We start from the raw sequence: 27,470 nt of genomic DNA, 5'->3' as shown, positions 1-27,470 counted from the left end.
GAAAAAACAAGTATTTTTTACTTAAATCGTTCAAAACAGCACACACGACTAATTCACTAGGGAAGCAAGTTGATCTTCTTGTAGCTCATTGGCACCACACATTGGATTTGTCTCTGTAAAAACATAACAAGGTAATTATTGATGCAAGAAAGATTAGGCTCAGGGCAGTTTGCAGAACTCTCTCCTCCAGCAGCTGTGCAGTATTACCGTTTTCAAAGGCAGGACTTGAAGACTTATCAGCATTGCTATCTAAGGATCTTTCTTAGGCTGTGTGATCCAGAACTAGACACAACAAATTCTCATCTGTAAATGTCAGTACTCGCACTAGGCAAGCTGTGGTTTCCCGTTAACACACAGATGGAGGATCAGATCAGAGATCAAATGTCAGAGTCACTGACAACAGGAAATTAAATCAGTTTAGATGGAAGCCAAAATAATATCAAAACATCTTTTTTTTTTTTTTTTTAAATTAGATCTCCAGCTTTATGCAATATAAACATGACATAATTTTAAGGTCAAGGGAGTAGATGGAGGTTTTGAAGGAATTCTGATTTAAGACCCCTGAGAAAGACTGAGGGTGACAGCTAACAAATTGTGGCTAGCCTCACTGCATCCAGCGGCTGCTGGGATGCTTGGGGACGGTCGCTGGACAAATTCAGCTAAGAGAGTCTCAGAGGGGTTTGAGAGTCCCCGCAGCACAAGTATGCTGTCAGAAGTGGCAGAAGCTGAGAGTTTCACTAATCCTGTCCATGATGGCCTCTACTTCTACCAGCTGCAGAGGAAGCCAGCACCTATGAACCTCTTACTGGAGAGAAAGCGCGGTCGTGTTAGTCACTCCTATAACCTGCTTGACAGAGGAATCAGCATTCCCACTAGTCAGACATTACGTTAGGGCTGGAACAGGCTGGAGCTAGCCACAGTTTGGCATTAGCTTAGCAAGGAAATAAGGGCAACTTTCCATAGTTGTGCAGGAGACCTCTCTGTTACTGCACAGTCTCACGCCAGCATGTTATTCTGGGTGCCTTTTCCATATTCGAGCAGGCAAATGGTGAAACGTTTATCAAACACTTGGTAAGTTCAGATTTCATTTCAGCTACCTATTCATTTGGTGCCCAATCCACATCCTCTTGTGTGACAACAGCTGGCCATCTGTGTAAAGAAGGTTTTGAACTTGAGCTTCAAGCGTGTCTGCAATCTTCCCAGAGATGTCATGGTGGGTCTTTCACCTCTCTAGTTTCCACAGTGAATCAGAAGCAGGGAAGCAGGGAGGTTGCAATAACAGCTTCCAAATTCATCTCCAGAAGCAAAGAATCCACAGTCCAGAATAAACACACATTGCACTTCTTTGCAGCATTAGGGGAGCTCAGAGAGAACAAGAGATAGGGCTGCAGCAAGAGCTACAGCCACAGAATTACACAGTACGCCGGCTCTGGACACACACATATTTCAGTTATTCAGGCGGTTTATGTGAAACCTTGCATGAATACATACTTGCATATACAATGTTAATACAGCAAGTGTCAAACACAAGTGCATGCACATAAACAGTGGCAAACGGAGCTGGGAATCCTAAAATCAGACCATGACATGCTAGGAAAAAAAACGAAGAAAAAAACACCACCCAAGCTCTTATGCTTGCTCTTCATGTTTCTTTGGTCTTGTATTTGGAATACAAGCAATACAGAATCCGCATTGTAGTCTTCATATCTCCATTCACAATATCTGTAGATACACAAGAAACAACAAAACCAGATGGGAAGTATTAGAAATCCCTGGAATAGAAAGAGACTGCAACTGCCAAAAACAATCTTCCATCTTTCCCCAATTATAACGTGAACTTAGACAATCTAATTGTAACAAGAAGCAACACAGGAACTACACAGCTAGCAAATTATTTATTTATTAAATAAACTTAAGGAAAAGGGACCTTCACTGCACTATCTTGCTGGAAGACAGGATAAATAATGCATAGTAAGAAATAATTCTTCACTAGCAGAGAACAGAGTAGATAATGTAATAGGACTTTACAGCTTTAGGTTTTTTATTATTCTTCTATGGCAGGAATCATGTTGGGAATTACCTGACACTTTATTTTTTGGTTGTAATGTTTCCATCATGTTTTGTTGCTGTTGGCTGTTTTCTTTTTTTCATTTCGTTTTCAGCTTCCGTGTTCTTGGCTAAACAAAGTGCTCTTGTATTTAATAATTGCAGTGGAAGAGGCTAACTGATTTAGAGAGTTTACTGTTCTTCTTACAGTGCTGTAAATCACCAGGAGAAAGACTAACAATGAAACACTAGTAAATGAGATCCTTGAACAGTCTAAATAGTGTAGCTGTAATAAGTACCCTTAAATCATATTAAACTCAATCACTAGCTGAGGATTTTCCCAGTGAAGCTGAAGGACCTGCAGATGTTGAGACCAGTATTTCTTATACTGATCAACTGCGTATTTGAGGCAGTGCAGAATAGCTAGAGGGAAGGAAAGAAAGCATGGGTTTAACTCCTTCATACAAAAGGTGGATGTCCACATGGAGACCCAAGCTCACGCAGATTACTCCTTTCAAAGTTAACATAAATAGCTTTCCAAACTCCTGGCTCTATGCAATACAGCAAAAACCCCACAGTTTGTGCATGCCCATCATGCAAACGGCTAACATCACCAAAGCATCAGTGGAAAAAGAAAACAAAAGAAAAACCAAAGGAAGTCCTAAATTCTATCCTTCCCTCTCCGTGATGCCATGGGTTACATACCAAACACATGCACCCACTTGCTTATGAATAACCAATAGGGGAAGAGAGAACACTTTCTATTTTTAATAAAGATTCGATTTCCTTATTCAATGACAAACTCTTAGCTTGAGGGAGGAATGATGGGGTGAAGTTATGTGCCCTGCAAGAGGTCAGGCTAAGCAGTCACACCACCATCCATTAATGTAGCCACATCCCTCATACCACCAGGAGCTGGTAAAAAATGTTTCTGTGGAGCATTTTTTTAATTGGAAAATTGGACTCATCCAAAGGAAACTTTTTGGGTTTTTTGTGGTGGGGCAAGAGAGAGGAACATGCATGTACATTGACTCAGCAATGAAAGCATTCACTTGGATGTAGGAGGTCAAGATTCATCTCCCAGGTCTGAACTAGGCAGAATAGCAACTTAAAACCTATGAATTTCACTTTCAGGAGACTGACCCACCAGCTCTTCTGGGTTTGAATAGAGCGGTCAGTGTTTCTGATTTTCAGGACATATTCTGCAAGGTGTCCTCCTATATGAAACAAGCTCATTTTTAACACACTAAAACTTTTTATGAGATAGGAAAACAGCTTTTCCTCTAGCTCAGCTGCTGTAATTTCCCTAGGAGCTGCCACTGGTTTAAATCTTTAACAAATACTGACTTATTAAACAGTTTAAGTTTAGTGCAAGGTTACTAAACTTATAACAGTCCAACATTTTTAGTATAGAAGTAAAGATTGTTCAAAAGAATTCTCAGCTTTATTATCATTCATTCTGAGTGAGGAGCTATGGGGCAGCCATATAATGAAATCTGTGTCACACTGCAGAACCTACTTTCTTCAATTACCCTAACTTTTGCTAAGCCAGGATATTAGCAATTCTATTCCAGACAAGTTTGCATGCCATGACTCACCTTCAGGGTTCACAGAAAAATTCAGAAGACCTCCATCTGTCAGCAAGTCCAATGCAAGGTTAACATTGTGAAGCTGTGGATGAGAGAGAGAGATATCAATATAACAGAAAATATTTTCCACCCAACAGTGCAGTGGCCAGGAGGTTTTAAAAAGTATCTCTCTAGTAGCTGAAGTAAGATACCGATTCATAAATATGTACTCATATTCATCTCCTTAGTTTTGATGGAGTGCTCTTCAGAATTTCTACCAATTATCATATAAAATTGGATGTAAAATCCATCTCCAACAAAACGTATCCCATGAGGTGGGCAGAAGAACCCATTTATTTAAAAATAGACCTTTACATGTGAAAGTCTTGTGTTAATGGATGCTTCCACGGGGAAAACAGGCTAGATTAATGACTGGATCTAATAGATGCATGCAATTTATTTCTATTTTTTTAGCAATGCCCATACTCTTACCACATTTGGAACAAACGAAAAATACATAAGGAAAAAGTTCTCTATTTTTCCCTCAGAATTATGAAGATTGGAAATCTGATCAGCTATATTTGTGAGAAGTTTATGCTTTAACATATAAAGATGTCTGCACACAATAACTGTAGTGATGATACCCTTAATGTTACTCATGAGAAATTAAGCACACCTCTATGAATGAAGGCTGGGGGTTTTTTTCTGATTTTTCCTCACTTGTTTTTCTCTCCCTTCCCCACATAAAAGCAGCATCACATGCATATGCAGTAGTCATGAATTATTTTTTAACGTAATATAACATCCCATTACTAGCTTCTTACAGCTTAAGGGCAGTTGTTTACTTGGCTGGTAATTAGCAAGCTCCCTTCCTCTAATGAAGTAACAAGACCTGAACGAACTTCAATTGTCTCTTCATACATTCCTTAGGCTACTGAGCAATTTATCCTTCAGGAGGCTCATCATAGACGCTGCCATGCTGACAATAAGCACAGGGGTCCCCCACGCACAAGCCAAGCAAAAACCGTGTGCTCTGAAGTGAAGCAATAGATTTATGTTTTACCTGGTTCTCTGATTTACAAGTAACTGAGACTGACAGTTTGGATTCGGGCTTGTTTTCTTCCTCTGATAGTCAGAAGCCAGGAGAGCTTAAGCTCACAGAGATCTACACAATTTTCTGATCGAATGAATAAATCAAATGTTTTCTTAATGAACCAGCATAGGTAAAAGGGGCACATTTTCCTCTCTGTAATGTGTATGAGATTTGCAAGGAACGATAACATGCGGATTTCAAAATAAATCTTCAGACAGAAATACTGATAATTACCAAAGAAAGGCAACCTAGAAAAATAAGTCGTTTCATCCAGCTGTGCTTCCAGACTCAACAGAGTCTCTAGGATTTACAAGTGGACAGAGGTCAGGACATCTGGGGTATTTCATCTCTGGGCCTGTTTTGGCAAAAGTACCCAGTTCACATAGTTTTGATAAGCACATGGGCCTCCTCCATCGTCTTCTTCATCTCCTGACCGCACAAAGTTCAACCTTAATTTCAGCCTATTTTGCAATTATATTCTTTGTCTCAGAATACACACCTTTCTGTACACATGAGCGCCCAGAGCTAGACCTTCTTTACAGTTATCTGTAAACCTCAGGTTTTGGTAATAAACACCAAAAAAACCTGCAACAAACCTACCCACATGCAGTGTTGTCTTCTTACACCTGCAGGCAGGTCACCTCCCAAATTTACACTCCCACTTTCCTCACTCCTCCTGTCCCTCTAACATGGGCTCCTGCCCTCCCTGGCTCTAATATTTTGTTTCTATTTCCTTCTCACTATCACTGCTTCCATCCCAATTTTCTCTCCTTGTGATTCATGAGGTGTACATACCAGCTTCAAACCTCAAGCTTTCAGCTTGAATGAAAGTCAACGTGCTGCATCAATCATATTGGTGTGTATGGTTGTCACCACTTTTATAACGCAAATGACATGTTTTAAATCTCAGCAAAGGTTACATTTTCATACTTTACTGTACCAATTAACGTCTAAAATGACAGGGAGTTAGAAAGCACAGGGGAATTGAAAGACATATTTTATGTACAAATGACAGTTGAACTATGGTGGCTCAATATTTTTAGTTATATTGTCATCCTGCTTTTCATCTTGTAATGAACATCAGAGGAGAAACAAATGGTAAATACCACTTTGGCAAACTGTTCAACAATAAGTCCAGTACTTGGAAGTAACTTTGCTAAAACGAAATTACTAGGATGTCGAGAATTGTACTGAACCAGTACCCAACCCCATTGTATTCATCTCTGAGGCCAGTGTCCAGCACATGCAGGGTAAGAACTAGAAAGTCTGAGCTCTGATTTGTACCTAAAATGTAAGGGTATCTCGTTTCTTGAAAGAGATCTGTGAGGCTTGAATAGGGATGATGCAAAAAGAAAAAGGTTATCTCTGAAATTTTAAATTTAAAAAATATTCATTGACTTCCTTAGAATGAAGTTACTGGAAATATTAAAAATTTATTTCCAAGTCAATGGACCAGAGCAAACCATTTTGAAAAATGAGTGGAGGAGGAGAAAGGGAAGAAAAACAACTGCAAGGAAATGCTTTGATTTTGTTTGATTCCACCCTTCAAAATATATTTTTCCAGTTCAGCATCATCTTAGAGAAAAAAATCTGAATTTTCCTAATACTTTTAACAGTCACCAACTGATAGCAATGAATTTTTGACAAAATTTGAACCTAGGTCTCCGACAATTGTGCTTTTAAATGTTTTGATGAAAAGCTCCAGAGGAGTATTTATTAATTAATACAGGACCTCTGAGATTTTCATTGCAAATAAATACTGCCCAAAGAGATTAACTGTGGTGAGGTCAGGAATCGGACTAAAGCCTCATCTGTGCGGGGAAGCTGGAATGCAAACCACGCCAGAGGAGAGATTCCCTTCTCAGGCAGCTCTCAAGCAAAAAGGATCTGACACATTTCACCTTCAGAGATCTAAGTGAATGTAACCCAGGAAAAATAGCTATGCTTTCAAGATTTTCAGAGCTATTCAGTGACCCAAATGAAAAATCTCTACCCACACCACAGACAATTTGAAAATATCTCAAATACCTCAAAATATCTCAACATCCTAGATCTGTGTAGGAGGCATTTATGCTGGCAGCCCAGCACGCGCTACCTCCTGGCTGATGCCACCTTTTTCTTTTAAAACACTGATGAAATCTGCCTGGTAGACGTTGAAAAAGAAGTCAAGCAAGTCTGGCCCGGTAGGTTACAGCTCCCTGCCTCGGGGGAGGAAAAGATGTAAATTCTCAAGAGCTTCCTCATCACAGAGGGGGCCTTCAAAATGTTCTGGTCATGTCTTGGTTAAGGTATACTTTTAGGACAGTGTAAGGAAACCTATAGGGATCCAGTTCTGCTGTGCAAGAGGTGTCATCCACTTAAAGATGTTTTTTGCAGGACAGACTTGCAGGAGATAGCATATCAATTCCCCACCGCACAAAGCCTCTGTATTTCACTAAAAGGCTTCAGAAGTATGTATCTGCCTAACAAATGCAAACAACAGTAGTTTGCCTCCCATGAGATAATAATTAATTTTGAAGAAGACACCAACCTGTTCCAAGGTATTTTTACAGCACCAAGTGCATGCATTTGTACTGTCCCAAACCACCATCCTGCAAACACTGCATGCACACGACTTCACATGCAGCAGTTAAAGCAAGAGGCAAAGCTCTTCACTGACATACGGAAGCATTAAATACACAAGATGTTTGAAGCCTCAAGCTCTAAGTAATGAAATAACAACCTACCATCTCTGTGGTGCTGGCTGGAGTCAGGAAGAAATCTTTTAAATTCAGAAAGTAACCCTCCAGTTGTCCAATTAACAGAAGTAAGATAACTCCATCTGCAAACTGGAGGAAGAATGATCTGAATATTATTTATTACATTGGCTTTTAGTAAATTACTTCGATAAATGCCATTCTAGCAATAAAGGAATTTAATTGATACTCTGGCAAGCAGACAGCCTAATGACTCACCTCCCTCAACCCCTTCTACAGTGAACTTCGTATTTAGTTACATAAGGCTCCCAAGTTCATGTTAGTAAAAATACAACCTTGTAAAAGGACAGCTATTAAAACAAATTATTCCAGTTGTGAAGAGACTTCAGATGACCACAAGCGACAAATGCATAACTGTAAATAAAAGAAAATTGTGCCTAGTGCCTGAGATTTACGACAAAACACTTGCAAAAATTCCTTTCTCACAGTTGCCTACCAGGAAAACCCGAAAGAGCACTGGAGCACGGCTTTGCTTTTCTCCGCGTGGCATAAATCACAGGGACCGCCACTGCACCGGGGTTTTGAAGGCCCGGAGCAAAGCAAGAGCTGTGGGCTGATTTCTCCCGCAGTTGTTGCATACACTCTGCAGAAGCAGGGAAAGAAAAAGCCACGAGGGACATCCCTGAGCTCATTTCCCATTGCTCGCTCGGTCCCCGGAGAGGCACGGGGAGGACGCTGCGGCTCCCCGGCTCTGCACGAGCTGCCATCCACCCTCCCCAGAGGCAGCGGCAGTGGAGGAGGACAGCGGAGGTGCGGTTGTGCCGCTCTTCATCAACGCCCAGGGAAGTGATCCCGAGGTGCCTAACAAGCACTTCTCTTGCAATTTCATGGACTCTAAAGAAGCTTGACATTCAGAGGATGGGACTTTGAAATGTAATGAAAATCAGGCCTTCCCACCGTGAAGCAAATCCAGCATTAAAAATCACTAAGCACCAGCAATCAACTTGGCTTTCAGTTTAATTGTCAGAACACCTTTATTCCCATCCCAACAGAAAGAGCATCCACAGGAGTTGGACAGACTCCAAAAATTACTCCCTGTAGCATTACAAGGGCAGCATTCAATACAAAGCTATACTTTTTCATTACTTATTAGCTCAGAAACTTCAGAGACTGAAGCCTAATATCTTAACCTGAAGCTAGAAATAATTGTTATGTTGCCAAGCTTCAAATCACTACCACAAAAAGGAGGAATGCTAACAGTGAGGGGAAACACTCAAATGGCTGACAAAACATAGTTAACATGCAGCTTAGAGCAGGCTACCTGAGATTCGATGTCTTTCACATTTAATCCTAATTTTCCAACATGTTGGTTGACAAATTGCAAAAACACCTAAAGAAAATGGAAGGAGAGGAGAGGGTGGGAAAAAAGATTACTTTTTTCAGTGAAGTCATGAATTATGTTTTACCTTACATATTGTGATGTCTATTAAAAAAGTAAATTACCTTTTTTACAGCATCCAGTTTATCTGGAGCACGGCTAAATAATTCATCAAAGGCATCATCTTCTGTATCAAAAGAACATTAATTGGTATTATTTGGAATAACTGTCAGATCAGAGGTTTAAAGTGGCTCCAGAAAGAGAAAGGTGTTCACATATTATAAGCCAAGGAGGAAAAGAGTCGTAGGGAGATGGGGAAAAATCCTGCTTTTGTATTTATCAGAGGACAGGGTGACAGGCTTCCCTTCAGCCTGACTACATCAGAGGAAACAATTTACTTCATTCAGCTCTGTAATTTTCGCCTGCAGAGGTTCTCAAGATTTGTGCTGCCACCAGTCTGAGCAACAGCTAAGTTTCGCATCTCTACAGTTTATCTCTTTTCAGTTACGTTTTTTTAACCCTGAACCCCTGGGATAAAATATTGTAAGCAGGGAAGAAGAGCTATACATTTTACTGTTCTCTCCCAACAGAAGCATCAGTTACATCAAATTTGCAGAAAAACAGCCCCCTTCCTTCAAAAAAACACAAACTAGATACTGAGTTTGGAGACACTGCCCTTCCTCTGAAAATCCATGGACCTCAAAAATGACCAGTGCTGCCGTCCAGTTTAAAGGCAGGCACCGAGCCAGTGCCAGCAGCGCTGTGCCAGAGAACTAGCACAAGCTTAAAGATTTCCAAGGAAGTGAGATTCACCGAAGTCCCTGTGAACGCCCACCCTCTCCTCCATTTTCCGCCCAGGTTTAGCAAGAGCAGGATACGTCTCCTCACGGTAACCCAGCCACAAGACCGCTCTGGTTCAACCATGAACAAAACATTTGAAACACCCTTAAAAATCAAGGGCACTCTGGCAGCATAACTAAATGGAGAACCAGTTTCTACGGTGCAGGAAAGCAAAGGTAGCTTTGCTTAAGGAAGATTCCTCCCAAAAGCCAGCGACAGAGAAGCCTCCGCTGTGAATGGGTTTCCTCTGGTTTCTCTGTTCTCCCTGTTCGGGGGTTGCTGCAGGAGCAGTGTCAGGGAATAGGTGAATCCATCAAACAAATCACTGAGCAACAGCCTGAAAGCTGCAATGGTCTCGCAAACTAGAGAGCCCTCTTCTGGAGCCACGCTTTGGGATTTCTCCTTTGTTAAGCAAGCTGTGTTAAAAATAGACAGAGGCAACATTTTGAAGAGTGAATTGCAGATTTCTCTTTCCAGCAGAATCAGCCCACTCGAAGAAACACCTAATTACAGGGTTTTTTTCACAATTTCAGCCCACACTAGAGGCCACTCAGTGGAATAAGTGATAAATATGTATCAAATTATATAGTTTGCACCTCTGCAAAGGATGAAAACGTTAACATAAAGGGCACAGCAGAGAATTAAAACGGTTGCCTTGATTCACTGGGGATGCAACGTGCTCCTTTGCAGCAAGGAAGAGCAGCTCACACTGAAGCCTGAGCAGTACCCAGACCTTCTGCAGGCTCTGCGCATGTGCACATTTTTCACCTCAAGTGTTTTGCAGCCCTCAAAAGCCCTAAGGGTAAAATCTCGGGGGACATTGGTTCTACTGAGCTGCCATCCATAATCGAGCACCAGGAGATTTCAAAATCTCGTTTGCAAGCTGCAGAAAGGAAACTACATTGAAACTGGTAGCAACAAGGAGGCAAATTCTCAAGCCATTACGCTCATAAATAGTTCCAACAGTGAATGAGGTCAATGTGTAAATCCAAGACATACTTTGTCCCCCAGCCAGGTCTTCTCTGTTGGGTTATCAACCCACTGTATCATTTCTTGTCTCACCTCCCATTTGTTGCCTGTAGTCCACAGGCAAAGCGACCACCCAATTTCCAAACTATATTGTGTGGATATGAACACACATTAACGGAAGACATTTGGAGAAAAACACCAGGGGAAATCCATGAATCTCCATTAACCCTAGTGGGAGCATACTGATTTTATCATGAGGTAAAGAGGGATCAGAATGTGGTATATAATAGCACATAATAGCGAAACACTGAACTTGGCAATGCCAGTACTTACTTGACTGTGCTTCTAAATTCTCTCTAAAAGTGCAATAAAAAAAAGAATTAGAAAAAGCATTCAGCAGAACTAATCTTGTTCATAAGCAAAGCTTATCTGGGCCATCAGCTGTCTTGTAAAGCAGGAGATACAGTACAAAGTGCCATTAACTTTATGTCAGGGTAACCTTCCAACAGACATTTTTAAGTACACTGGGTATCTGTATAGGCTCTTGGAAGTATATGAGATTTTAACTGGCCCACAGACCGATGAACATTGATTTTATAAGCACAATCCATAATATCCTCTTCCAATAAGCTGCTCATGATATTAGAATTTGAAGATGTTCTAGCATATAAAAGATGATAGTAGGAAAATCTGTTTCTATGCTTGGGCTGATGTCCATATTTTCTCAGTTTATAAATGGTATCCTGCTACTTAACTCCGTATATAATGACAGCACCTCAGAAATTCAGCAAGCTCAAACTGAAGAACTGTCTCCTTTCTCTTTATTTAACGACACAAGAGCAATAAATTAATTGTAGATTTAAACCTCTATGGCTTTACCAAATTTCCAGTTTAGTCTGGGACAGGTGAATTTACAGTACTGGATTTTTATTACTATATTTGTTATTATATCCCATGGCAATGACAAACACTAAGCCTCAGAAACAATCATAGACATTATTTTAGACAAGTTTATATAAAGAATAAAGCAGAAGGGTATTATACCATAATAGCCAATCTGAAGAAGGGGCGGGGGGAGGAAATCAGAGAAATAGTTCACATGCATATGCATGCCTGGGTTTACGCTTTTTGTCATCATCATGATCCCAGCTATTTTTTCTAAGGGGGAAAACACCCACAATATTTCCTTTCTGATTGACAGTGTAAAAACTAGATATATCCCCTCTTACTTGTTTTCTGTGATATATTCCACCGCACTTGCTGTCTTTAATCCTCTGGAGGTGTTCTGTTAAAAAGACAATAAATATTTTCGGGTTTGTTACAGAAAAAAAAATCTGAAAGCATTAATGAGGCTTTCATTAACTCTTTGCTGCCTTAAATGATTACCAGAGGGCATTTATTCAAGAAGTCCAGTACAATTAGTACAGGCACTTTGAGAGGCTGCTGCTCCCTTCTGCTCTCTTCACTCTTCAACCAGAAATTACCTACTTCCTCATCAGAGGAAGCCAAAGGAGAAGCACATGGTCCCTCAGCTGGTGAAGTTCAGAGGCTGGCATGTTTGTCTGGAGCCTTGACGCTGCCTGGCAGCAGCAAAGCTGCTTTGGGCAGGCAGCGATTTCCTTGCACACCTCACTGCATTAAGGACTCTTCAGTTTTACAGCACTGGAGGTGGTCACTTCTGCCTTATAACAACCTCACAGCATGGCCTGCCACCCATCAATGAATCCTCCCTACAGAGGACTTGTCTTGGGTTGCTTAGATTTAGGTTGGCAATTCTTACTATTTCTGAAGCCACTTGAGACCTTTGCTTATGTCCTTGTACCTTTTTTCCTCTATATAGATCTTAGTACTCCACATAGCATCAAAAACAGTGCTTCAACCCAACTGACAGTCTGAAGAGACAGGAGAGGATGGGCACGCCTGCTGCTTTATTCAGGCACCTGGCAAACATCTCTTATCACAGAGAAGTCTTTGGTGTTTGCCACTCTCCCCTTTTAGGCAGTGAAAAACACCCTCTGTTTACAGACCGAGTCAACTCCTTTGGGTCAACTCATTGCTGAAGAGCAGCACACCCAGCCCCACCGGGCAAGAGCAGGTCCTTCCCGCAGGCATGTGTTGCAGAAAGGCCAGGACTTCTCTGGTCTCCTTTGGGCTTCCTCAACATTTCCCCCTTCCTGCATTGCCCCCTTCCAACATTTCCCCCTTCCATTTCCCCCTTCCCCTCGGCCCCTCTTCTGAGCCTCTGCCTTCATGGGCTTTCCTCACTTCTGACCTAATGACTGCCGTTCCCATCAGGGGCATTAATTTATCCTTCAGGGAATCAGCTCACAACCACAACCCCATTATCTCCATTGCGGCTCCTTTCTCTCTCTGGGTTAACAGCCCTTTCCGATGCTGCGGTTTCACAAATAATCCCTCCCGATTTCTGCACAGCTGAGGCACTCACAGCCCCATAAGGCACTAGACGGAGGGCTGCGTTACTTGGAGTCTGGGTTGTCACTGATGAGACCCACACGACAGGAGCGTCTGGCTGCGGGCAGCAATGTGCAATTTGGACTCCCATTAGATACCATAGGGACCACTCCTCTGCCAAAGTACTCGACTGGAACGGGGCCACAACGCCTACCTTTGCAGAACCAAGCCCCAGAAGAAGCTGTCCCTCCAGGACACTTTTAAACCTCCTAAAGTGACATAAGTAGCTCAAGGGCATGTTTCGTTTCAGTTCCAGTTATGATCCTTCAAAGAGGGAAGAGCGCTAGGTCATGCCATACAGACCGTGTGCTGGGCTCCCAACACCACTGAATTGCAGCCCCTCTGTTACAACTGTAACACAGCGGTGCTAATTTTTGCAATTATATCCCAAATTGTTGGATATTTGATGTTCTCCTAAAGTCCCAGAGCTGACTTTAAGAAACAAAATAGATGAAGAAAGCATGTAGATCTCAGCTTGTAGAGAAAAATACCAAAATGTGACCCCAGTGGAGGGGGAGAAAAAACTCCCTTCCCCTAAAGAAATAAATCCTCAGCGTTAAACCGGTGTCACGATTTATGAGTGCAGGCTTCTAAACACTTCTTAAAACACTTGGAGATAGTAACAGCAGAATTTCTTCTTTTTCTTTTTTACAGAGATCAACAGCTGTTTTCAGTTTGGACCATTCCTTTTTTTGATCAAGGAGAAAAAAACAGCATAGTGTTTCTTCTTTTAAAGATACAGCATCTGAACTGAGCCCAAAATGATAGTCTAGTCCAGCAAACTCAGAAATGAAAAGGCACGGTTCACAGAAAATACAAGTATCTCTTTCACAGCTGCACGCACAGTTCTCCCTAATTCTAACCAAACTAAGTCTTGTGGAAGGTCTCTAGGATCTACTGTAAGAAATATTAAAACTATAATTACCTCAATGGTGATTGTTTCCACTTGAACATTTGGAGGCATGGCCAGGTTGGGTTGGAAGTGCTTTGCTATTGCAACCAGAAGATGCAGTGTGCTCAGTAAGTCCTTTGCCAAGATAGCTTTTTCGTGTAAAGAAAGAAAACAACATTTAGTGTGCAAAACAGGTAAATCTCACTCTAAGATCCTAAATTCTCCCTGTGCAGAGGATCCCAAAGTCATGGAGGGTCATAACACATATGGGACATCAGATTGGGGTTTATATAATATCATAATTCAGCAATACGACACCTTAAAAGTCCTTTTTGTGAGACACACACACAGATGCTGAGGGCTGTTAAGTGGTCCATAAGCCACACACTTAGAGGATGCAGCCTGCATGACCCAGTCAGGGTCAGATATTCCTGTCTCACTTGTGATTCAACTAGTAATTGAAAACAGGTTGTTTAATTACTGTTCTGGCACCCCTTTGCCTCACAGCAGCCTTATAGCAGAGGAAGCCCCATGATGGATAATTTTCTCCAGTTTCACTTCTGCACCTACATTCCACAGTCCATTTCAGCTGACTTTCTTCCAGTTGCAAACACTTAGCCACAGCTTCCAGAATCACAGAGAGTTTCTGTCGCTGTTTTTTTTCTGTTAATGCGATCTTGTCAACATCCAGCTTGAAAGATCCTAGGTTTTCTTTGACAGACAGTCCATATGAAGGAGAAGGAAGTATTTTAACACCACCATAGGGAAAAAAAAAAAAAAAATCAGAAACATAAAATGACAGCAAAGCACACAAAATCTTGTTTTAAATGTTTGATACCACTTAATAGCTTCCACAGACCCACATCCCACAGCTGTATGCCTTGTTAAACTCCTGCGCTCTCTGAAAGCCTCAGTAAAATCAGTGAAGCTCTGCAAAAGGGAGAGGACTCAAATCATTCCTTGCAGCTTCATCCCCCAACCCTAGCGTTCCATGTTCCTCCTTTTCCTACTGGAAGCTACAGGAATCCAACGAGTGAATCTTTCCTGTAGACAGTGCACAAAGGTGATATCAACTCACATGTATAGAAGAAATCCCAGCTCATTACTCAGGCAAGTAAACTATGAAAATAAGCCAATCCTATTCACGCTGCTGTCCTCAGCCTTGGTGAAAAGGAGATATGATTTGAAAGACATCCCCAAAGAGAGTGAAAGGGGAAAGAAAAATGAAGTAGGGACAGGAGAGATGGAGAAATAGAAATGGACCAACAGGCTGTTCCAAGAGGTCACATCTTTATACAAGCATCTCGTAATGTAGAGAGCCTCTCAGATTTTCATCCATTTCAGCCCAGTGCTTTAGACCTAGAACTTTTTCTTTTTTTTTTTTTAAAAGGAGGAAAACATATTAATTATAGTGCTGATTCCATCCAATGTTTCTGGTAGCAACACAAGCCACCTTTGTCTCCTGGTTTACGAAGCCCTCCCTCCCTTCAGAGGCACCGTAATTTCACACTTCAAAGTTAACCTTTTTATTATGTTAACTAGCAGCTAAAAAGACCTTCTTAAAAGAATAATAATTGTATAAAAACAATAGTGGATCATCAGGCATTTGCTCAGAATTGCAGTTATCACAGATGGTCCACAGTGCCCTGCTTTCTCCATTAGTGAGAAGCGAGACTCCAGCAGATCACTGCTATTGCAATTTGTGAGGTTTATTCTTTGATCTGGAAGTTCCTCCATGATGTGCTTGCAAGTTAAACTCAAAGCAGCAGCTTACCCAAAAGATGATGAAGTACCAGCCCATCATGCAGATCTTCTTCCAGACTTTTAACTACTATGTGTTCCTCTTTCAGAGTTGTGTTAATCCAGTCAATCAATAACTGCAGAGGAAAACAAAGCAGCTGGCAGTTATATTCTTGTTGTTTAGACAGTATAGCACTCAGTGCTATATTGTGTTTCATCTTTCTCTTTAGTCCGTTATCTCATATCTTGGCTTGCTTTCAATCTCCACTTCCTTTTGCTTTTTGGTTGTTTGCTTCCTTCCACGTGCTTTTTGGTTGTTTTTTTAAAGGGAAGTTAAGTATCAGTTAGTTCTCCCTAATAATACAGGGCTCACTGGCCAATTTGGGGCAAATTTTCAAGTGAGACAGACAACTCTCAAGTCATATTCCTATGAATTTTGGAGAAATAGTTATACAGGTGGAGAGACAGACTCTATTCCCTCTTCCATCAGGGAAAAGGCTGCAGAGTACACTTCCCAAGTCCTGCCTTTATTAGACATCAGAGAATTCACACACAAATGCAACTGCCAGACAAAAGTGTGTAAGAAAAGAGGCTTCCCTCATTCTGTTGGCTGTTTCTTGTAGTCATCCATGTTACTAGCACTCCTCCCTTTCCTCTCCTATTTTCGTTTTCTTTTTCTTTCTGCAATTTTATACTAATCTGTCTCCAAATACCTTTTTTTTTGGGGGGGAAAGCATTTTGTTTATTTCACTTTCTTACGTGGCAGTCCTTCCATCGCCCTTTCCAATATCCTTCCTGCCTTTGCAAGGGGATGCTGACCAGGAAGCTAAAGGGCTGGCTACAACTGGAAAGGAGCCACGTTCCCAGTTACATCCCTTGGGCCCTGCAGCCCCTTCCCTGAGCACTGAGCTCCTACAGAGGACACCTTTCAAAGGAGCTCTGCAGCATTTCCCCAAGCATGTGTTTTATCCACATACGTTAATAAAAAGGGAAGATGACCTGCTGAAGCAGAACTGAAAAGCAGTAGCCCCAGCTGGCTGTTAACGAGAACCTCTCGAAAGAGGGATGGGTATCGCTCGTATTGCTGTTATTGCTACAAGTGAGTGTCTGGAGTTTGCTGTGTGGATAATATCCTTCTCACTCGCTGTAAACGGAGGAGAAAATTCATAGAAGATCCCTGTATGTTAGCCAACATTAACAAAAATGTGAAAAGCAGTTTGAAAAAAAAAAAAAATCTCTGAGATGCTTGAAACTGCACAAGAAACAGAAATGCCTGGCTCTGGCAATTGCCTGAACTGAGAAGTTGTCAAAGTGTTTGTAATACACTTACTTCCTCAGCTAAGAATTAACAACAATTTTCTAGAGCAGAAAGCTGTGCTCCTCAGCTAATGCTTGCAGGTTAAGACCTGGCGACGCTTTAGATGTGCAAGGGACATAGTGGTACCTCAAACGTAACAGTGCAACCATCTGGAGGTCACAAAAGCAGAAAGTACTGCTGAGTACAGATCTATGAGATCCCTCGTTTGCTATCTCGGCTCTCAACAGCTACCTCCACAGCCTGCACCTCACACAACTCTGCTTTCAGTCCAGTTGTGGGGGCCCCACTCAGCTGCAGAGCAGAGCCTTGTGTCTAAAAATTAATAAACAGGGAAAGGAGAAAAGGAATACTTAAAGAAGTTTGCTCCTGGCTTCCAAATGCAACCATCTTCTATTTTACATGCAGTTCGATATTTATAGTAACTACAGTGAGCCATTTCACATCCCCTAGTTCCCCAAAGCCACCTCAAAATAACAACGCAGTGGAACAGAGTCTTTCTCCCAAGCAAGTTTCTTTGCTTCCCTTATTCTTCCCTTGAAGATACCTCCCTCTCCTCCTCCCCATGCCCATCTCTTCTCTAGAGGAGCCATGAACTCTTTTGACCAGGAAGGCCATCAGTGGCACCAATGGGCACCCAGAGGATTGCCTCCTTTGGGACCCAATTTCCACCTCCTCATCATCCAAAGAAATTAGGCAGTGAAGAACACTGTTTCAGGAGTCTCTGACAGGAAATAGATTAAGCACTGAAGCTCACAGAAATCTTCATAAACTGAGGAAAGCTCTTCATTTTTGGCAGTCTGGAAAGAACAAATTCAGTGTCTCTGTAGACAACATAATTGCATTTTGCAGCACCACCTTTCAGATTTTCTCTTTTGTATAAAAACATTATGAAAGCCTGACACAAATATTAAATCTTTTTGATCAAATGTGCACAAAGGTTTAAGAAAACGTAATATAGAAACACACCTATTTATGGATTTATGAATGCCATATAATACGCACATCAGCACATAGCCTAAGCTGGTTTTCAGAATATTTATAACAATTTTAGTATCTCTGTAACGCAAGAAGTGCTGGTCTCAAAAGAGACATGCCACTTTTCTTCCATGAAATTTCAGTATGCTAGCCTTCCCCTGGGCTGTGCCATTAGAGAAACATGGTGATTGAATGCACAGGGGAGATTTTCAAAATTACTTGGAAATAAAGTACTTTCCCATGAAATAGGATTCATCCTTCACAGTTACCTCAAGCAGACAATGTACCATGCAACAACTTGAAAGCTCTTCTCCTGACTTTCAGTGGTGACTAGCATACCCTTCATCCCTTCTCCCTCTGCTCTATGCTATCCTCGGCAGGCTGCATTGCAGCCGAGCCAGCTGCCACTGGTGACTGGCAGACAGGAGGCAGAAGACAAGACAGAAGACTGTTGCAAACCAGCAGAGCAATCCTAAAGCTTCTTATCATGGGATCAGGACAGCAAACTTGCATGTATCCGAACATTTCTCTTTAGCCACAGCAAATGCTGATGCGGGTTTGCTTTCAATCATCGTTCGCTGTTCCAGATGGATTCTCTTTGCTATTACAAATGAAGTAGCAACTGGGTACTTCTGATGCGACTCATCCACGTGTCCCAAGTTAGGAGAGGTATCATACAAGAAGAAACTCAGTTTTTAAATCTATGCTCCGCTTTACGCTTTACACAGTGACCACTCTTGGGTGATGCAGGCATTTGAAGCCTGGTCCTGTGCAACCCCAGCCACTCTGGCACTGTGCTTAAGCAAAAGCTCTGGTTTACTTGCACGGAGCCCAACTGCCAAAAGCAGAGCTCATCCCCATCTGTAGAGAGTGGGGGACTAGGGCCAAAGAGCTGGGTAATTTACAGGGCTGAGCATTAACACAACAGGTTAAAACAACTTGAGGTTGTAAAAGAAATGGTACCAGTTTTAATTCTTCCAATTTGGGATTGTTGCTTGAGGTCGGTTTTATGAGTTTCTTCTTCTCACCTGTGAAAGGAAGCAAACAAGATCCATTACAATTATCAGATATGACTAATGCAAGTTTGCTGTAAAATCTGCTATCAGTTTAATATTACCCAATATCACTAATTGCCATATGTAGAAACACTGTCATTTTTTATTTTAACGGATTCCTTATGAGCAAGAAAATGGTATATGAGACTATTAAGACTACGGTTGGAAATTATGTTTCAATGTAATTCAAATCAGTAAGATCTAGACAGACAATTTTGGAAAGAGGAAAACAAACTTGGTCAGATCCTTATGTGTGAAATTCAAGTTTCGGTTAAAGAATCAGCTAGAATTTGTGTTGCTTCTTCATGATCTGCCTCTAGAGAGTCAGCAGCCAAATTACACACACAGAGCTTACTTACTGCTGATAGAACCATGGGACTACTGCTGAAAAATATACAATTCGTTCATACTGCACATTTTCTACTTAGTTCTTCAGGTCATCCCTTGGACCTTTTTATGTGCTGGTTCATAAAGTACATACCTTGAGCGATGACAGTCTCAGCTAGGACTTGATTAAGTGCAGCAGGCTGTGTAAACACATTTAAAAAATCTGGATCCATTGTCTTTTCTCACTCCTGGTAAACTGGTAAAAAATATAGGGGGAAAAGGAACATGATCAAAGGCATGTAAAGATGAAAATTTGTGCTAAGAAGAAAACAAACAAACTGAAGGGGTTTTTTCAGTTACTATTTCATGACTGGTGGATTGCTTTTAAAAAAAATCTGAAAATGTATTTAAATGTGGGTAAAGAAAAAGAAGTTAAAAAGAACTTTCCTTTTTTCTGTTAGTCATCAATATGTAGGAAAAAAGCCCTGAAGTACTAAAACTCGCCTTAATTCCATCTAATTCTGTTTAATCTGAAATACATTAGTAGAATCCTATTTCAACTGAAATGAAAAAACTTTCATTTCCTAGGTATCAATGGATATCTGCTATAAAAATGACCAATACTTAAGAATTATTAAATCAAGAATACAGTAGTTAAATTACTGGGCCAAGCTTATAAATATAAGCAGTTTCCTTTATTAGACCAGCTGGTATAGCTGTGGGGAAACAATGACATGTTTCTGGATAGACAATCCCATCTTCATGTTAGATTCAGTTGCATGGCTTCTCAAAGATTTTTTATTTCAAACACAGATTGGAGAACGACTTTCCTTCCCAACCCAGATGTCCTCAAATGAAAGCAGAATGACAATACACAATACAGACGTGAAAATACCTTGTTAACAAATACAAAAATACGGGTGAGGTTTTCCAGAACAGCTAGGAGTTGTGTTGGAGGACAGCAGAAGTCAGAGAAAGGAATTAGATTATTGGAGCTGGGTGGAGAGGCTGCATAGCCATCCATATGCACTGTCCTACCAAACACCCAGCTGAAGTTCATCTCTATTACCAGCAACTATCTACGAATAAGAGGCTGGCAATGCATCTCCCACTCTTCTAGAAGCCGTGACTCAAACCACAGCGCAAGCGGAGATGAGTCTGATTTTTTAACCATAAGTATGTAAGGCTGTGCCATGCTGCCTGCATAGGCAACACAAAAGATAGAGCCAGGCTCTATAGGCAGCTTACATGGTAGAAATGTTCAGTTTTAAGTGCTTGCTTTTGCAATCTTAATGTTCGTGTAAAGGTTTTTCATAGAATCATAGAACCAGTTAGGTTGGGAAAGACCTGTAAGATCATCAAGTCCAACCATTAACCTAGCACTGCCAAGTCCACCACTAAACCATGTCCCTAAGCACCACATCTACATGCCTTTTAAATACCTCCAGGGATGGTGACTCAACCACTTCCCTGGGCAGCCTGTTCCAATGCTTGACAACCCTTTCAGTGAAGAAATTTTCCCTAATATCCAATCTAAACCTCCCCTGGCACAACTTGAGGCCATTTCCTCTTGTCCTATCACTTGTTACTTGGGAGAGGAGACCGACCCCCACCTCTCTACAACCTCCTTTCAGGTAGTTGTAGAGAGCGATAAGGTCTCCCCTCAGCCTCCTTTTCTCCAGGCTAAACAACCCCAGTTCCCTCAGCCGCTCCTCAGAAGATTTGTGCTCTAGACCCTTCACCAGCTTCGTTCCCCTTCTCTGGACACGCTCCAGCACCTCAATGTCTCTCTTGGAGTGAGGGGCCCAGAACTGAACACAGTAGTCAAGGTGCAGCCTCACCAGTGCTGAGTACAGGGGCACAATCACTTCCCTAGTCCTGCTGGCCACACTATTCCTGATAGAAGCCAGGATGCTATTGGCCTTCTTGGCCACCTGGGCACACTGCCAGCCCATATTCAGCTGGCTGTCAACCAACACACCCAGGTCCCTTTCCGCCAGGCAGCTTTCCAGCCACTCTTCCCCAAGCCTGTAGCGTTGCATGGGGTTGTTGTGACCCAAGTGCAGGACCTGGCACTTAGCCTTGTTGAAACTCATAAAACCCCCCTCGGATCAGATCCCTGTCGAGTCTTCCGACCCTCAAGCAGATCAACACTCCCACACAACTTGGTGTCATCTGCAAACTTGCTGAGGGTGCACTCCATCCCCTTGTCCAGATCATTGATAGATATTAAACAGAACTGGCCCCAATACTGATCCCTGGGGAACACCACTTGTGAATGGCCGCCAACTGGATTTAACTCCATTCACCACAGCTCTTTGGGCCCGGCCATCCAGCCAGTTCTTTACCCAGCAAAGCGTACGCCCGTCCAAGCCATGAGCAGCCAGTTTCTACAGGAGAGTGCTGTGGGAAACAGTGTCAAAGGCTTTACTAAAGTCTAGGTAGACAACATCCACAGCCTTTCCCTCATCCACTAAGCGGGTCACCTTGTCATAGAAAGAGATCAGGTTGGTCAAGCAGGACCTGCCTTTTATAAGACCATTGTCGTGGTTTAGCCCCAGCCGGGAACTAAGCACCACGCAGCCGCTCGCTCACTCCCCCCCAGTGGGATGGGGGAGAGAATCAGAAGAGTAAAAGTGAGAAAACTCGTGGGTTGAGATAAAGACAGTTTAATAGGGAAAGCAAAAGCCACGCACGCAAGCAAAGCAAAGCAAGGAATTCATTCACTGCTTCCCATGGGCAGGCAGGGGTTCAGCCATCTCCAGGAAAGCAGGGCTCCATCACACGTAATGGTTACTTGGGAAGACAAACGCCATCACTCCAAATGTCCCCCCCTTCCTTCTTCTTCCCCAGCTTTAGATACTGAGCATGACGTCATGTGGTATGGAATAGCCCTTTGGTCAGTTTGGATCAACAATCCTGGCTGTGCCCCCTCCCAGCCTCTTCTGCACCTGGCAGAGCATGGGAAGCTGAAAAGTCCTTGACTAGTGCAGCAACAACTAAAACATCTCTGTATTATCAACACTGTTTTCAGCACAAATCCAAAACATAGCCCCATACCAGCCACTATAAAGAAAATTAATTCTATCTCAGCTGAAACCAGGACACCCATGCTGACTGGGCCTGATCACCTGGTTGTCCTGTATGTGCCATGTGATGGCACCCAAGGTGATCTGCTCCATAACCTTCCCCGGCACCGAGGTCAGGCTGACAGGCCTGTAGTTCCCCAGATCCTCCTTCTGGCCCTTCTTGTAGATGGGTACCACATTTGCTAACCCCCAGTCATCTGGGACCTCCCCGGTTAGCCAGGACTGCTGGTAAAGGATTGAAAGTGGCTTGGTGAGCACTTCTGCCAGCTCCCTCAGTGCCCTCGGGTGGATTCCATCTGGCCGCATTGACTTGTGTGTGTCTAAGTGGTGTAGCAGATTGCTAACCATTTCCCCTTGGACTATGGGGGCTTCATTCTGCTCCCTGTCCCAGTCTTCCAGCTCGGGGTGCTGGGTACCCAGAGAACAACTGGTCTGACTATTAAAGACTGGGGCAAAGAAGGCATTGAGTACCTCAGCCTTTTCCTCATCCTTTGTCACTGTGTTTCCCCCTGCATCCCATAAATGATGGAGATTCTCCTTAGCCCTCCTTTTGTTGCTAAAGTATTTATAGAAACATTTTTAATTGTCTTTTATGGCAGTAGCCAGATTAAGTTCTAGTTGGGCTTTGGCCCTTCTAATTTTCTCCCTGCATAACTTCACGACATCTTTGTAGCCCTCCTGAGTTGCCAGCCCCTTCTTCCAAAGGTCATAAACTCTCCTTTTTTTCCTGAGTTCCAGCCAAAGCCCTCTGTTCAGCCAGGCCGGTCTTCTTCCCCGCCGGCTTGTCTTTCGGCACATGGGGACAGGCTGCTCCTGCGCTTTTAAGTTTCCTTCTTGAAGAATGCCCAGCCTTCCTGGACTCCTCTGCCCTTCAGGACTGCTTCCCAAGGGACTCTGTCAACCAGTCTCCTAAACAGGCTAAAGTCTGCCCTCCAAAAGTCCAGGGTAGCAGTTCTGCTGATGCCCCTCCTTACTTCTGCAAGAATCAAAAACTCTATCATTTTGTGATCGCTATGCCCAAGACAGCTTCCAACCATCACATCACCCACAAGTCCTTCTCTGTTCGCAAACAATAGGTCCAGTCAAGTCCACAAGACTAAAAGAATGAGAATGCTTTAGCTTGGCAAAGACTAAAAGTCAATAAAAAGTTACAGATAGTAGAATCTAAATAGACTCTTTTACAAACTGCATTATAATGCAAGAAGTAGGATGGCTCTTTATTAAACCAAATGTATGTTGATTAAGTGCAAGAAATCAGAGTTATATACTGCAACTGTACAAATAAATGGTTGTCTGCGGAGGTGAAGGGAACTACAGAAGGATCACAGCTCTGAGCCCTGGACGATCATGGCAGCGTATGGTTTGTGTCACGGCAGCATCTGTACTAGCATGAGTAAGAGATCTCATCTTTCCCAACAGTCCTAAGAATCTGTGAAAGCCAGAGCAGAGAAGACAATCATATGATGACCAGGAAGACTTTTTACACTCCTCTGAATCATCAAATCCCAGCTGCTGCTGGACGCAGGGTAGCCGGTGGGATGGACTGCTGCTCTGCTCTCTAATTGGAGTGCTACCTGCTTGTGGATGGGAAATGCTCTCCCTTCTCTCTGAAGTTTAGTGCTGCAGGGCCACTGTAGGAGAGGGGAGGCTGACTCTTTTTGATCTTTTTTAACAGAAATGGAGATGCCCCATGTTAGAGGTTCATACAGGAGAGGACTCCTACTGTCTACCTGAGATGTCTGTATTAGGAGCCCTGTCTCTCAAGGCTCACTCTGCAATCAGCGGACACGGACAGGCACCTTAAAAGAGCAATCCAGAGCATTTAAACAAGGGTCCTGCCCCAGCTTGCATTTTTCAGTTACCTCCTCCATTCTATTACCAAAAAGACAGTCTCAGCTGCTACTACAGGTGCCTGAAGTGAGGTGCTATGATGACCCAGCCCTACAAGCACAATAGAGCAAAAGAGTTGCTGTGAGTGCTGTTGCATGCTGCCCAGTGAAGATCTCCAAAGTGACATTTCTCTCTTCGATAGCTTTATATGCCAAACACCATGGTGCTGCTCTGCAGGCTCTCTCTCACATATTTATTAAAGGCTCCAGTCAAAGTGCATTATGAACATGTATTTTAACACAGATTTTGCCAAGCCAAGAATAGAAAATAGCAATCGGATGCTTTTGCACATCAGTCTGGTAAAACAAATTAGGTACAAAATTCCCAGCAAGCCACTAGGGGAAAGGGTCACAAGAGAATTAGTTTCATTATGGTGCCTGCAAAACTGAACGCTGTCTCTAAAAAGGTGCTTGGTAAAATAAGATAGGAGAAATTGAGTCATTCAGTGCCTGAGGAACAACTGAACTATCTGAGATAAGTCTGCCCAGATGAAATTAACTGAGAGAGAAAAGTGAATTAATACAGAGCAACCTAAGGACAACTTACTTTTAAATTAGGTTTCTGACAGCTGTTATGCATTGGGAAGTCCTGCTCATAAGTCTTCTGTAATCATCTGTGTAAACCGCAACTTACACTAACTCAGCTTTGCTGCAATACTCAACCCGTGTCTCTCTCACTTCCTTTGACTACTAACACAAAGTGATGTGCACTGCCTGCCACATCCCTGGTCTCTCTTTGGCCAAGGAACCCAAACATCAGAAGCCACTCTTTAAAATTTGGAAGCCTGTAAGAAAAGGCCTGAAATTAAGAATTTGCAATACGGTAAGCTAATATCCTCTAAGGCCTCGGTCCTGTGTGTCCTACTCAGTCAGAGTGTTAAAATTGCTATACTTGGTAAGACTAGCTTGCCTAGTATCCAGTCCCTTACAGCACCCAAAAGCAGAAGCTTAGGGGGGAAAAGAACATAAACAGAGCAAGCATATACAGATACTTCCCTAAAACACTTCAACGGCCCACAGCTCAGCCTTCCTAAATCAAAACTGGGGTCCTGGTAATTAGAAGCTGTCAACACATTTACTTCCCATGAACTTCCCATTCACCCCTTGAATACGTGCATCTCCCACCGTTCAGCAGTGAGGAGCTGAACAGTGTGGCTTTACCTTGGATGAAGCACCACCTCCTGTTGCTTGCTTTGGCCTGCCACCTGCCAGCTTCCCCTGAAGCTCCCCACTACGCACAGGGGAAAGGAGACCAACTGGTGCACATTCTTCATGTCTCTGTGTTACTACTCTGTCTTATTACTTTATTACTATCCTACACCCTCAACAGTCAACTCTTTCAGAAACCGAGGAAGCTCAGCCCACATCTTAGTCGTCCTTCACAGGGAAACCACTCCGTAGTACCTTTGATCATCCCGGTCGCCCTTTTCTGAACTCTCTCCAGCACCATCACATCCTTTTGAAGCACTGGGAACCAGACCTACACAGATTTAGGGAGGTGCACCGCAGCGTTCGCTGCGTTGTTCTGCATTCCTCTTCTCCTAATTCCTAATACTGTTTGTTTTTTTGATCACCGCTGAACTGACACCTTAATGGAACTATCTATTATATCCCCAAGATCTTATTCCTAAATAGCAACGCTTCGCTCAGAGCCCATCATTTATCTGGAGAGCCAGTATTGTTTTTTCCTCCATGTGTTTCACCTCACATTTATCGACATTGATATCCCACAGCCATTTCAGAGCCTGAGAACTGACGTTCCTTAGCATTTAACAGACTCATTGCTTATTACCAATAATTAGCATTTGCGAGCAGTCCTTCATGTGGCAAGCTGCATTTCTGTGAGGCTTGGTCCTAGGCAGCAGCCTTTCAAAGAATAACATATTGCAGAAACAACGTAAAACGGAACATCACTGGGTTTGGACACCTTCTTGGGGTTAGCTGTTTAATGAGAAATAGGAAGGGATGGAGGACTAGGTTCTCACACGCAAGCTTCCATGTTTGCTGCAACCAGCCTCTGCAGCTCACCGTTCAAATTTGCTATTCAGCGCTGTGACTGACGTGCTCTTTTTTTCCGGCCTCCATCCTCCTGCACGTGTTACTTACTAGTACTTGGAGAATAGATCATTGTAGGAGACAACTGCTTGAATACTGATTGTAGAGGCATTTCATCGTGACATTTTTTAATAAAATTGAGGTTTAATTATCGGCTGTTCAAATGAAATGGCATAATTTGGTCTTTCATTCTCTGAGAACATCATAGATGTACAGGCTTGTCTGTTTTAACGTCAAGAGGTGGTTTTTTTCTCCTGTGCCACCTGCTGAGGCAGACAACAAGTGAATTTTTCTTCGGCCAAGAGATAGACTGTGTTGTGCAGTTGCACAACATTGCAGTGCCACAACTACCGATAAAACAACTAATTCTCTAGTTGGGTCAGATCAGCTCACTTTTCCTCCATGAGTCTTCACACAGCCTGGCTCCCAGATACCCCTGATATACGATATAAAGCATTAATCTGCTACCAGCGGTTTCTAGCATACAAACTAGCTGTAGAATATACACAAGGCACTTACCGATGTTACCAAATTGTTTCAACTGTTTTATTTCCTGTTTGAAAAGACAAAAGCCCTACTCTGCATTAGCTCAAACACATTTCCTAGGAACAGTTGTCTAAATAGATCACACAAAGGAGGGAACAAAAACCAAGTGGGAATGTTAATGTTAATAGTAATATTTCTGCCTTCAGAAAACCAGAATTAAAAAATAAATAAGAAAAAAAAGAGAATATGCATTGTGTGCCCAGTTTAAAACTTACTTTTACTTCCTTGTTTAGTACCAGACCTTTCAAGAGCCATTTTTGCTCATTAGCATCAGAAGAGATGTCATCTTAGCAAGAACAATCCACGTGGACACAGAAAGCCTTCCAGTTAAAAATAAAATAAAATTTACAAGCACCCAAAAGAGTCCCTTTTCCCAAACTTACTATTCTTTCCTTTAGTAACTCTCCAGCTCTTCCAAGATCTTCTCACAGCAAGCACGATGAAATTTATGGGGAGAGGGGACTGACCCCCAAGCTCGGAGCGTCCTGCGCCGAAGCTGCAGCCTCCCATGCAGGGCAGCAC

At 42.5% G+C, this 27,470-nt stretch overlaps 1 protein-coding gene across 2 annotated transcripts; it reads right to left on the bottom strand.

Annotated features, from left to right (window-relative positions):
* On the bottom strand, positions 1-27,470 carry PARVG (parvin gamma). 2 transcript variants are annotated; one of them, XR_012040414.1, is made up of 14 exons: positions 27,332-27,470; positions 19,524-19,625; positions 18,951-19,015; positions 15,729-15,831; positions 14,525-14,665; positions 13,988-14,103; positions 11,820-11,875; positions 10,924-10,946; positions 8,907-8,968; positions 8,725-8,793; positions 7,434-7,535; positions 3,645-3,717; positions 1,098-1,722; positions 1-113 (listed from the first exon to the last, which is right to left on the bottom strand). XR_012040414.1 is itself a non-coding variant. In XM_072850179.1 (13 exons), the coding sequence occupies exons 2-13, from the start codon at positions 19,600-19,602 to the stop codon at positions 1,643-1,645; spliced, it is 969 nt and encodes a 322-aa protein (XP_072706280.1). In that variant the 5' UTR covers positions 19,603-19,625; positions 27,332-27,470; the 3' UTR covers positions 483-1,642. The 2 variants fall into 2 exon arrangements, 1 of the variants encoding a protein (XP_072706280.1); XM_072850179.1 differs by lacking the exon at positions 1-113 and having other exon boundaries at positions 483-1,722.

The sequence above is a fragment of the Ciconia boyciana genome, chromosome 1 (assembly GCF_034638445.1).
Source record: "Ciconia boyciana chromosome 1, ASM3463844v1, whole genome shotgun sequence".
Taxonomy (NCBI): domain Eukaryota; kingdom Metazoa; phylum Chordata; class Aves; order Ciconiiformes; family Ciconiidae; genus Ciconia; species Ciconia boyciana.
Note: the sequence above shows the minus strand (reverse complement) of the source record. Positions and strands in the feature narration are given on the sequence as shown.

Coding starts and splice junctions, on each gene's coding strand:
- PARVG (XM_072850179.1), bottom strand. CDS start 19,602: ATGGATCCAGATTTTTTAAATGTGTTTACACAGCCTGCTGCACTTAAT. Junction 8,969..10,923: donor GAATTTAGAAGCACAGTCAA/GTAAGTACTGGC, acceptor CTTTTGATACAG/AAGATGATGCCTTTGATGAA. Junction 8,794..8,906: donor AACTGGATGCTGTAAAAAAG/GTAATTTACTTT, acceptor CATTTTCTTTAG/GTGTTTTTGCAATTTGTCAA.